This window comes from Heteronotia binoei, chromosome 6 (genome assembly GCF_032191835.1).
Source record: "Heteronotia binoei isolate CCM8104 ecotype False Entrance Well chromosome 6, APGP_CSIRO_Hbin_v1, whole genome shotgun sequence".
Lineage (NCBI taxonomy): Eukaryota > Metazoa > Chordata > Lepidosauria > Squamata > Gekkonidae > Heteronotia > Heteronotia binoei.
Window position 1 is genome coordinate 35,002,653 of NC_083228.1, and position 13,367 is coordinate 35,016,019.

Consider the following 13,367-nt stretch of genomic DNA (forward strand, 5'->3'; position numbering starts at 1 on the left):
GTTGTGAAAACAGGTTGTCAACTGACAGATTTTAGAGGCCTCAGAACTCACATTCAAGGAAACAAAAAATCATCTGAGTTTCTGGCTTGTTTTGGTTTTTTTTCCATTCTAGAACTAATGTTACCATCTACAATTCTACTATGAAAATTATGGATGAACTTCCTTGAATTTCCACAGCTTGCTATTTTCTACATCACAGTGAATCATGTCATTTCACCATGCTTTTGTAGTTCACTTTTACACACACACAATTCAGAAAAAGAACAATTCCACTTATATGGTATGGCTAGAAAAGTAAGGCTGTGGAGTTCAGCACCACAAACAGAGGTCCACATTTCTTTGTTAAGGTCCCCTGAGATTTCATTCAAGTGGAAATATTTCCACTCCAGTCACGACTCTTTGTCACTCTCTGTAATAGCTTAGAATTGTGCAAGGCAACCTGCCATGACAGATTTATTGTGAAGGCAGTGCTTACAAATAGTGAAGGATTTAGCCAATAATGAAAAAGGAAACAAAAATTACACACATCTTGAGGAGTACAGTTCACGGTACAATTGGGAAATTCCAAAATGTTTTTTAGAAAAATCTAATAAATTAAGAATTTAGATTTTCCAACACCTTCGATTATAATATGCAGTTTCCACTTGTTTTGGACTATATATCTAGTGCAATTTTCTTCTCTATGTGCAGGACTGAGGCTAAATGTCTTTTTTAGCTGATACAGAAACAGTAGAAAATAAATGAGCTTCATGTTTATAGGAACAAATTTTGCTGTTTGCAATATGTGCGTACAATAACACTTTTATACTCATATTACTATATGAGGAATTGTTACAAAAGAGAATCTGTGTAAACAGCTAACTGTAAAATGTGCATAACAGGCTCATCACTACAACTGCTAAGGATGTCGGTTGTGGGGTGTGAAACTCTGGGAGATTTTGGAGGTGGACCCTGGGGAGGGGAGAGACCTCAGTGGGATATAATGCCATAGAGTCTACCTTCCAAAGTAGCCATGTTCTCTCAGGGAACTGATTTTTGAAAAAAATCTGGATACTGCCCACCCTCAGCCCACCTGCCCACCCTCAGCTCCTTGGTGAGGGAAATGGGTGAGCATTGCGCTGCTGCCATGGTGCTCACCCTCACTGGGGGTGAGGGAGGAAGGGTGTGGGCAGTGAGGCAGGTCCTCGCATTGGGCACCAGATGCCCTGAGGCCAACCCTGAAATTAGGGGAAGACTGTAGGGGGGAATCTGCTCCAAAGTTTTCTTTTAAAAGGAAGTTTTTATTTTGTAGGGTTTTCTTCTGCGTTACATAGATGACAGCTTCACTTTTGATGCTTATCCTAGTCCATATACTATTTCTAAAATTGAACAAAACTTAGTAGCATTCTGGTGTGTAGGAGGAGTTGCAATTCAGGATATTTTAAATTATGGCCATCGACAAACCTAACTTAGGAAGGGGTCATGGTTCAGTGGTAGAGCATATGCTTGGCTTGCAAAAGGTCCTAGGGTCAATCCCTAACATCTTCAGTTGAGGTTGGGAAGGGATCTGGTAGGAGCAGAGGTGATGTGAAAGAACAGTACATAAGATCCTGGAGAACATCAGACAATACTGATGGACCAATGGTCTGATTCAGTATAAGGCAGTTTCATGGGGGTGTGTGTTTTGGATGCACCAGTAGCTTGAAGCAATTTAGAACACAAATAGACTGTAGATATACTTATTGTTTGTGAATTCATTTTTTTTTTTTTTACTATTTCAAATTAGTCAAAGCCTTTATTAGCTTTATGTTGTGAACGGGTTCAATATATTTACTCCATACTTTATTCACAAAACTTAATCTCTGTTCATAGCTTTGCTCTTTTGACACACAGTGACAAATCTATTACTGGAATAGAATAGATTCAATAGGAGTAGGCCTCAAGGCTAACAGAAATACTGTTGCTAAGCAACACAAGTGATTTAGTGGTCCCTTATAGCTTCCCAGAGGACTTCTGTGGTTTTCTTCACTTTCTTCTCTGAACATGGGCCACAAAGTTCTTATCTTTGCTGTGTTCTTCATTATTTTTATTAAAATATAGCTAATATTTGCTTAATACATTAATTGGCTTAAATATTGTAGAATTATGCAGCACCACATTTTGTCAGCTCTATGATGTTTCAGGAAGGCAGAAATACTTGAATAAATTTGGAGAGCTGAAATTCAAGTTTAAAGGATGAAAAAGCATCTCATTATCCCACTCTTCTCTGAGTCAAATGACCCATATTGTAGATGCCTGAAGCAAAAACACTTTTGTTTCACTTAAGCCTTATAATTTGCCTCTATTTGGGAGATATGCAAAAATGTGCTCTAAGTGGAACAGTTTGCAGATTAGTCTATGTACCATTTCTATGAAAGGTGATTATTTTACTTCTTTGATACATATTCTTTCAAATAAAAGATCTTTGATTAATTCATATAAATGTTTGCTCCTTGTACCTGTACTATATTTTGATACCATTATAATGGCAGGTGCCATTTTCCTACAAAACAACCAAGCAGATGAACAATTACAATGAGAAGAAGTGAACCATAATGAGGGTATGATCATTTATTATTTTCCTTTCTCCAAGTTCTTATGGGATACATGTGGTTAAAACACAAAATTAAAAGGGATGAGATGAGCATTCATTACACTGCATTCACAAAAAAAGAGCCCCAAGAAGTGCGGGCAGCAAATTTAGTGTGTGTTCCAAAAAATAAATAAGTGCCATACCTTTTCAAAAATTCCATATACTCTGTATGCTTGATGAGGCCAGTCCTCATCATTATTGTTTGAAAACATTGCCGATCAATAGCCCAAAGTTTCACATTTACGAGAGCTGGAAAAAAAAAACAAGACAAGGGGAAATTTTAATTAGCAAATTTAAGTTTAAAAAAACTTTGTGAATTGCAGAGGAAGTGAATAAATTATGAGAAAAACATAAGAACGATAAACGTTTTCAAACAAATGAAATGGAAAAGTAGAAAAAGAAATTTTTCTGGGCAATGGATTCAACATGCATTTCTCTGATTCATCACTGCAATTTTGATTCAAAGATCTCATCATAAATTTCCTTGCTAGATTCTTTCATCAGAATACAATAAAATACACTAAAAAAATCTGTTAATAAATAGGTTCAACTAGGAAGTTGACAAAAAGGCTATTTCTCCTTTAACCACTATAGATTGGATTCTACAACATCCTTCTGCTAAACTGGATCCTATGACATCATTCCATGAACACATCCTCCAATAGAGCATAGGACTTAACTGAAGGGAACAGTGGGATCTAACTTTGTGCGCATTCCAACGTTTTTGTTGAGATATTTTAGAATATTAAATAAAAGGGACTCAGTTTTTAAAAAACAATAATTTCCAAGGCCATGTAAATGGAAGGAAATTTTCTCATTAAAAAACACTAGTACACAGTTAGTAGGCATGCAATGAAATTATCCAATTCAGTGGTTCATTGGCCTGATGGAAGTCCCCCCACTCAGGTAATGAAATAATACGATGCCTACTTTTATTTAGCTTTAGAAGCATTACTACATCACTTCCATGTGATGTCATTGTGTTGATGTTGTTAGGGAGGGGGCTGTTTGAGGATGGGGCTTCCTGCCAGCTAGCTGGTCAGTGGCAGATTGGAGTCCCCCCAAATCGGAGAAAACTCCGCCCTGGCTGGGAGTCTGACAACTCTACCTAGGAGGGCCAGGACTGTCCTCTGTCCAAAGAGGGGAAAAGAAAATTAAAAACTCAGAGTGAAGATTTTGCTCATTTCAAACCTCCAAAGAAAAAATGAATTTCTTTACAGTTGATAGCTGTCAAGCATAGTGAAATTCCATTGATAATTGATTGTCCTGCCTAACCTGGTCTGTGAAGTATCATGGATGATCCATCTTTGCTAGCTCGTTATTCTTTCCCTTCCCCCCATCTTGCTTTATGGCTTATAATTAGAAGTAGTGAGAACTGAAACCAAGTAATCAGCACCTTCTCATACATTCCTGTAAGGGAGTACGAGCCATCTGGGGAAAGCAAGGATGCAGTCCTGATAACACTATGGGAATGTAGACATTTATGTGTGAATGCTACCCCGCAACCCCATCCCTTGGAATCCTTTTGAAGTAAGCCTTAAAAGTATTGTATCAATGCATTGGCAGCATTACTCTCAAGAACCTGTTACACCAAAGTATCGGTCTATCAATAAACATAGTCTTTGTATCAATTTCAACTCGTCATTGAACCCACATGCTTGACAATAGCAAAATGAGAAAGTAAATCAAGCAATATTCCAATAATTATTGGTAAGTCCTTTTATGTCCCTTTGATTTCAGAGGGAGAGAGTTCAGCTCATATTGATTGCCTTGTTGTGTACTGTCTCTTTAAGAGACTATCCCACTAAGCTTCATAGCAAGCAGGGGAGTAGAAGGGACTCAGGGCAGGACCTACTAAGAAACCAGGTCAAGACAACCCTGGCCTAGAGCTCTAGAAACAGTTTAATTAAGTATTGTTACTACTTATTCCAATAGCCAAGTTACTTGACCTATAGTTGCTGTTAATAAAAAGGCCTTCAGCCAAACAGAACTGGATATGTGTTATTTGCCCCACTACACAAAAATAACTATGTTAGTGTTATTAAATTTTAAAAATCCAAAAGTCTGCAAAGGCAACAAGGCTTGCTTAATTTTTGAACCATCTAACCATAAGAGCATTATGCTCCACAGAGAAGAACCTTCTGGTGACCTTGGCCTGAAAAATATCTGGTTGTCCTCAGTCAGAGGCCTGGTATAACTCTCTGCCAAACGACATCTATGTCCTGTGGGACTTAGTATAGTTCTGCAGGGTCTATAAGACAGAGTTGTTCCGCCAGGCCTACGGTTGAGGACAGCAATGGTTCCCACTGAGCCTGGCCTCTTCCTCTTCTCATCTCACCCACGGGATGAGGACTTCATTTGGTCCTTTACGTGCCATCTGTAATAATTATATAAATGTTTATTATTATTTCAATTGTTTTAGTCTGATTTTGCATGCATTTACTGAAATGTTCACCGTCCTGAGCCCTGCGTTTGAGGGAGAGTGGTCTACATATCAAATAGATAAATAAAACTGAAACAACCCTCTGCTATGAAAACTGACAATAAAGCTTGTAGAACTGTAGAAGTCACAGAATCTTCAGAAAAAAGGTTTTGCCAAGTGAATAGTGATCATGGATTACTCAACTGAGTTTCAGGAATGAATTATACCTCAGCAGTGCATGCAGAAGGTCCCAGGTGGTATCTCCAGCAGAAAGAATTTCAGGTAAGCAATGCAGGGAAAGACCTCTGCCCACAATCTCAGAATGCCTGGACAGCATAGGCCAATAGTGTCTTGTCATATATAAATAAATTTGGCAATCATATGCAACAATGAAGAACTGAAAGCTTTCAATAAAAAGACTACTGATGTTTTTCACCAGGGAACTAACATTGAAAAGTGAGGTAGAGGGGTTAATGAAAAGTAGCTTTAGACATCAGCCGGGGATGACTAAAGAAGCCCTATGCCCTCTCGATTGTTGAAGATGATGTTTCTTCCTTATATTTCTTCTAGTTAATTCACTAGAAACAGGCACAGATACTCCCAGATGAAGAAGCAGAGCAAAAATTCAAAGGATCTTACTCCACTGGCAATTTGGAAGCTGTCTGCATTTTGGTGTTTTGACTGTCATTTATCTTTTTCAGACTGGGATTCTCAGTGCCCTGAATGAATGCACGGTCACTGGCATGGTGCTGAATAGCAAAAGCTCTGAGTAGCCTGCAAAATGATCGAGTGAATGTAGACTGAAGCGAGGCACTGTGCTGTCATGCGTTTGAAGCTGGATTAAGTAGTCACTTAGAATTTTGCCGCTGAAGGTTGCCATGTTTGCTATATAGTTTTTGGGCATTTCCCCCTGTTTCCCCCCTAAATAATCCATGGAACTGTTCCAGATGCTTGATAGAAGCAATAATAAAAAACAAAACCTTGAAAGTAATGAAAATGTTCAAGTGCATTCACCCATTCCGAAAAACTCATCAAGAACCACCTGTTAGTTATATAAATCTCAACTTCAAAAATGTATTTCTAGCAGTATTGTGAATGTGGTGACAGATATCGTGACTTGAAAATAAGCTTGATAATACTTTGAATTAATCTGCATAATTATTTCAATAATCTTTTTTCTGCTAAAACACATAGGACAGAACTGCAGCAATTAGTAGTAATATATGGAGAGGGGATATGTAAGACAGACTTTAAATCTTCATCAATCTGCTTAAATCGTCATCAATCTGCCAAGTTCCACCTACAGACAGCCTCTCCTTGGTAGTTTTACACATATAGGATGTTAAATAGTGAGTCCAGATAGCTCTCCTCTGAATACAACTCGTTTGTTAGCAAGAACAGTCACAAGCAAGACAGGCAGCAATAACGACTCTGTACATTTGGAGCAGGGAAAACCACACCCCACAGGCAGGCACTGTCCAGTTCTGTGCTGCTCTCCAGGTTCCTTCATTTGCATGATTTTGTTACATGCCTAGTGTCTTGATTGGCCAGTTTCAATAGAACGTCCAATCAGGATGCAGGCTTCAGGATCCTGCAATGAGTATGTATTGCAATGAGTGCCTGCCTCAAGCTCTAGCAACAGAACAGAATCATTAAGACAATCATTAGGCTGTGGCAAATCAAATGCAAGACTGTGATCAGGCAGGCAAAAAGGGACTATGAGGAGCATATTGCAAAAAACATAAAGACCAACAATAAAAATTTCTTCAAATATATTAGAAGTAGGAAACCAGCCAGGGAGGCAGTGGGGCCCCTGGATGACCATGGGGTAAAAGGATTACTGAAGGAGGATAGGGAAATGGCTGAGAAGCTAAATGAATTTTTTGCCTCCGTCTTCACTGTGGAAGATGAGAACTTTTTGCCCGCCCCAGAACCACTAATTTTGGAAGGGGTATTGAAAGACCTGAGTCAGATTGAGGTGACAAAAGAGGAGGTCCTACAACTGATAGACAAATTAAAAACTAATAAGTCACCGGGTCCGGATGGCATACATCCGAGAGTTCTGAAAGAACTCAAAGTTGAACTTGTGGATCTTCTAACAAAAATCTGTAATCTTTCATTGAAATCTGCCTCCGTTCCTGAGGACTGGAAGGTAGCAAATGTCACCTCCATCTTTAAAAAAGGTTCCAGAGGAGACCCGGGAAATTACAGGCCAGTCAGTCTGACTTCAATACCGGGAAAGTTGGTAGAAACCATTATCAAGGACAGAATGAGTAGGCACATTGATGAACACGGGTTATTGAGGAAGACTCAGCATGGGTTCTGCAAGGGAAGATCTTGCCTCACTAACCTGTTACATTTCTTTGAGGGGGTGAACAAACATGTGGACAAAGGAGACCCAATAGATGTTGTTTACCTTGACTTCCAGAAAGCTTTTGATAAAGTTCCTCATCAAAGGCTCCTTAGAAAGCTTGAGAGTCATGGAGTAAAAGGACAGGTCCTCTTGTGGATCAAAAACTGGCTGAGTAATAGGAAGCAGAGTGTGAGTATAAATGGGCAGTCTTCGCAGTGGAGGACGGTAAGCAGTGGGGTGCCGCAGGGCTCGGTACTGGGTCCCATGCTCTTTAACTTGTTCATAAATGATTTAGAGTTGGGAGTGAGCAGTGAAGTGGCCAAGTTTGCGGATGACACTAAATTGTTCAGGGTGGTGAGAACCAGAGAGGATTGTGAGGAACTCCAAAGGGATCTGTTGAGGCTGGGTGAGTGGGCGTCAACGTGGTAGATGTGGTTCAATGTGGCCAAGTGCAAAGTAATGCACATTGGGGCCAAGAATCCCAGCTACAAATACAAGTTGATGGGGTGTGAACTGGCAGAGACTGACCAAGAGAGAGATCTTGGGGTCGTGGTAGATAACTCACTGAAAATGTCAAGACAGTGTGCGTTTGCAATAAAAAAGGCCAACGCCATGCTGGGAATTATTAGGAAGGGAATTGAAAACAAATCAGCCAGTATCATAATGCCCCTGTATAAATCGATGGTGCGGTCTCATTTGGAGTACTGTGTGCAGTTCTGGTCGCCGCACTTCAAAAAGGATATTATAGCATTGGAGAAAGTCCAGAGAAGGGCAACTAGAATGATTAAAGGGCTGGAGCACTTTCCCTATGAAGAAAGGTTGAAACGCTTGGGACTCTTTAGCTTGGAGAAACGTCGACTGCGGGGTGACATGATAGAGGTTTACAAGATAATGCATGGGATGGAGAAAGTAGAGAAAGAAGTACTTTTCTCCCTTTCTCACAATACAAGAACTCATGGGCATTCGATGAAATTGCTGAGCAGACAGGTTAAAACGGATAAAAGGAAGTACTTCTTCACCCAAAGGGTGATTAACATGTGGAATTCACTGCCACAGGAGGTGGTGGCGGCCACAAGTATAGCCACCGTCAAGAAGGGTTTAGATAAAAATATGGAGCACAGGTCCATCAGTGGCTATTAGCCACAGTGTATGTGTGTATATAAAATTTTTTGCCACTGTGTGACACAGAGTGTTGGACTTGATGGGCCGTTGGCCTGATCCAACATGGCTTCTCTTATGTTCTTACATAGATAAGGTTATTTTGGTTACAGAGTGTTGCTGGAGATAAAACAGTAAACCTTGGTGGAAACCTTGGTTGGGGAAAGTATTAACCTCACCTTCAAGCCTGTAATCAGAAATGTTACAGGTATGGATATGGTTGTCATGTCCCTATTGTCCTAAACCCTGAGGCACATTGTGTGGGGCCTGAGGATGTCATGGGTGGCGTCTAGTGATGTCACACTTAATAGTTATATTATTTATTTATAACATACCAGATGGAATCTGTGTTTAGTCACCATCATAAGACTTTGGACAGATGAATTTATGCATGCTAACAGATTCAATTCGAACTAAATGGATAAAGGAGTTTTTCAAGAGACAAAATCATGGCCACAAAACACATTTGACTTACAGCCAAACATTGACAGCACATAAATATTGATGCCTGCTTTGGGATTAAGTAGTGTTTAAGTAAGAGCCCTGTGGTGCAGAGTGGTAAACTGCAGTACTGCAGTCCAAGCTCTGCTCATGACCTGAGTTCGATCCTGGCAGAAGTTGGGTTCAGGTAGCTGGCTCATGGTTGACTCAGCCTTCCATTCTTCTGAGGTCAGTAAAATGAGTACCCAGCTTGCTGGGAGTAAAGTGTAAATGACTGGGGAAGGCAATGACAAACCACCCCGTTAAAAAAAATGTCTGCCATGAAAAAATTGTGAAAGCAACGTCAACCCAGAGTCAGTAATGATATGCTTGCACAGGGGATTACCTTTACTTTTTAAAGCTTTTTCCTAACCTACAGCTCTCTGCTGAATGATTATTCATTTGCTGTACAAATGAGGCAAAATTATTGACAGATGTATCCTTAATGTTTGTACCTTAGGAAACAGCTCAAAGGTATAGGAAAGGAAGGGATTCAACAGATTTGGAATGTTTGGTTTAAAAGAAAGCAACTTTGCAGTCAGCTTGGCATTTCTATTCTTTTAAAAAAAAATTGTGCAACCATTTCTAACTCACCCTTTTATCTGATTCCAGACTAGTTTTAAAAAATTAATAAGAACTGCTCCCAATACAAATACTTCGGACCTCCCCTCTTTAATTCCACTGTGAAAAAGGACTTTTTCTAACATTTTAAGTTATTTGGCTGAACATTCCTTTGTTGATAATTCTGGATGCTGGTTGACCCTCCCTCCCTGCCTCCCTCCCTTAGCCATTAAGTCACAGCTGACTTATGGTGACATGGCATAGAGTGTTCAAGGCATGATACATTCAGAGGTGGTTTAACATTGCCTGCCTCTATGTAGTGACTCTGGTATTCTTTAGAGATCTCCCATCCAAATACTAAACATGGCTGACCCTGCTTAGCTTCTGAGATCTGATGAGACTGGGTTAACCTAAGGCTGTCCAGGTCAATGTGATGTTTTTTTAGTGGTTAATATTTTTATGCACACTGCCTTTTGGTCCCTGATCAGGTATAAAGGCACCATGGAAATGTTTTAAATAAAGAAATAATTAAAAATGACAGGCTTAAAGCAGTCCAAGAAAAATTGCCAGAACAGTTGAAATTAGATTAAAAAAAAAAAAATTCCTAGACTCCTAAGACATAACTAAAAAGTAAATGAACTAAAAATGCATTTTTTGTGTCTCTCTTTTTATGACTCATAAGCATCCATGAAAAGAGTCAGGTGTATCTTGCCAAAAATTGTGCATGATTGCAGTTAAATGTTTAGACAGAAAGTACATTTTACTTGTTACAGTAAGATTCATGTGCTCTTATCAATTGTCTGTGAAGATACTGCATATCTCTGAAATGCACTCCAAGGAGAAAAATGATAAGCTACAAACAGTCACTCATACCTCCTTGATCGGCAAAATCATAAATAACATCTCTGAGGGTAACTGCTCTATGGCTTTTGCCAGGTTCACACCCGTTCATCACGTCTTTCACAATAAAGGGCCCAATGAATTTAATTTAGTGTACTTTCAGCACAAAACAAGGATTCTGCTTTTCTACTGTAAATGATATGCCATGAAACAAATCTAGCTACAATTTATTAAAGGTAAATTAGACCAGCCTGTAATTAATAACACTTAATGGCTATTATTTAGATAACTGATCCTTTTGGTTGCAAATGAATGTAGGTACTAGCAATAAATTTCAGATCATTAACAATATTGAGAAATATTTTTAAAAATATATTTTACAGGTTAAAATGTGTATAAATTGATCTGCCTTTGTTTCATGAAAAAAAAAAATAGAATAAGTAAATAACCACATGTTAAGAAATATGCAGGTAATACTATCCCAGAGAAAAATTATTTCTGCCCATGCTCAACAATGGCTTATTTCCCCAAACCAGGATGAAGAATGCCAATATGATTGTCCGATATATAAGGAACAGGAAGCAGTCTCTGTTGTTTTGTAAAACACAACCAAGGGTCTAATTTACTTTCATATTTCAGAGTGGCTTGCCATTCTTTAAAAAATGTATATATGCTTCTTAAGTCAGCTAAGAGGTATAAGATGAAGCTATTTTAATAATATACACTAACCACTCAATGGTTGCCTTCCAGTGAAGCAACTTTTCATAATGTCAACATTTTCCCTTCTAGCTATACCTGTCACTTCTAAAAAAAAATCAAAAGCACTGTGGCAGTTTTGGTTTTATGTTAGAGTGGCTTTACTTCAAAAACATATATGTAATATTAACAGAGCATTTTGGGGCACCAATTGCATATACTTTTATGTCAGGCTTACAAACAGTTTCAGCTGACCAGGCAATCAGTCATCTGAAATATGGCTATTCCTTTCCATTCAGTTGTCCCTCCCTCCCACGAAAGAGAAAGCAGGGATGCCTGCTTCCAGGTGGGTCCTGTGGATCCCCTGGAATTACAGCTCATCTTTCGACTACAGAGATCAGTCCCTCGGGGGCAAATGGATGCTTTGGAAGGTGGACTGTATGGCTTTGTACTCCACGGAGGTCCATATCCTCCCCAGAATCCATTCTCAAATTGCCTGGAGTTTCCCAACCTGGATCTGGCAACCCTAAGGGAATGAGATCATGGTGCTGTGCTTTCTGTGGGATTTGAGTTTGAACTCATGGGTATTTGCAGACCCAATTTGCACTGTCTAGGGTGGAAGCCAGAACTAAAATAATATTTGCCTGAATTTGCCAAATCTGAAGTCACCTTGTACTAAAAGTTCTGACTGACAGTGCAACTGCATAAAGGAATGGGATGGACGGAGAGGTGGGGACAAGGGAGAAGGAGTACACAGGTCAAATGCTACTGAGTGGTCCAGGACCAGATTCACCAACAGATAACAGGGTTTATCCAGCAAGCACTGGGGGGTGGGATTTGCCATGACTTGGATAGCCCAGGCTAGTCCAAGCTCAACAGATCTCAGAAACTAAGCAGGGTCAGCTCTGGATAGTATTCAGATGGGAGATCTCCAAGGCATACCAGGGTTGTGACATGGAGGCAGGTAAACTACCTCTGAATGTCTCTTGCCTTAAAAGCTCTACAGGTCACCATAAATTAGCTGTGACTTGACAGCACTTTCCATCACCATCTCTGCTTGAATGGTGGGCTAGGGGTTCAATCAAGATGTTGTCATAGGATCAATGGGACCAGCTTGCTTACATTGGTTGCTGCTATTCACAGGATGCTGCATAGTGGCATCAGAATTGCATAGCACTGGGCTTACACTTACTTCTCAGTTTCTGACCATCAGATACTGTTACTAAACACCCAGGCTCCTATTCAGGACTTTTGTTGCTGAAAAAGACCAGCAGGAACTAATTTTCATATTAGGTCACACCACATCCTGACACCAAGCCAGCCGGAACTGTTTTCCTGTGCGTTCCTGCTCAAAAAAAGCCCTGCTTCTATTCCTCTTATTAGTTACTAGTACTCAGAAACCCTCTTGCCCCTTACTACTACTGCTGCACTGTTAATATAGTTTGACTTAAAGCTCTAAATGGAAGATCTTAGAAGTGCAGAAAAAAAAAAAACATTTTTAATCAAAAGAATGGATGCCATTTGTTTCATTTGGGAGCTAAATGACCTTTGTTTTTTTAATTCTAGAAATTATTTTAAAGGACATCTTTAATTTCATTTAAGAATTTTTTTTTAGAAAAATATTGTACTGTGTTTACTTCTTCTGAATGAGGTAGATTAGCCTCACTCTATTTTTTAACGCTAGGATTTCCTCAGCAGAGCAAAGTAAATGAAATTATACACAGAGTTGCACATGAAAGTTTAGATGATATTGCTTTTCATAATAAAAGACCAAAAGTCAACCCAAGTTTTATAAACAGAAATGAACATAGTATAAATTGACGAAGCTTAATTCCATAAGTAAGAAACAGATACATAGGAATGTTCTAAAAAAAAACCCCTAAAGAAAGTCTAAAATGCTGGATTAAAAAAAAATGCTACTAGTGCATTCCTAAACACAGTTACACCCTGCTAAACCGAATTACTTCAACTCTGCAACGTACAACTTGCTTAGAATGGGTATTTTTAATGAACAGCATTCAATACGACTTTGAAGAAAACGGAAATGATGAAAGAGTTGTTACGCAACAGTAATAATGAAAAGTAAATACAAAAGATTCTAGAAAATCCTACTGAAGTATTTATTGTAGATTCCCATTCAGAATATGTACAGTTCTGTTCAAACATTTCTATTCCTGATTTGCATCAAGTTAACTTTAGCACGCACTGTGTGTGTGCCAAGTACTGTCAAGTCGATTCCAACTTCT

General features: G+C 39.1%; 1 protein-coding gene across 3 annotated transcripts in view; it reads right to left on the reverse strand.

The window, feature by feature from the left end:
• PRKG1 (protein kinase cGMP-dependent 1) overlaps positions 1-13,367 on the reverse strand; it is a 1,148,292-nt gene that overhangs the window by 352,694 nt on the left and 782,231 nt on the right. For all 3 annotated transcript variants that reach the window (XM_060241248.1, XM_060241246.1, XM_060241247.1), the window contains one exon: positions 2,755-2,860. In XM_060241248.1, the coding sequence (XP_060097231.1) occupies positions 2,755-2,860 (106 nt within the window). The remainder of the gene's footprint in view (positions 1-2,754; positions 2,861-13,367) is intronic.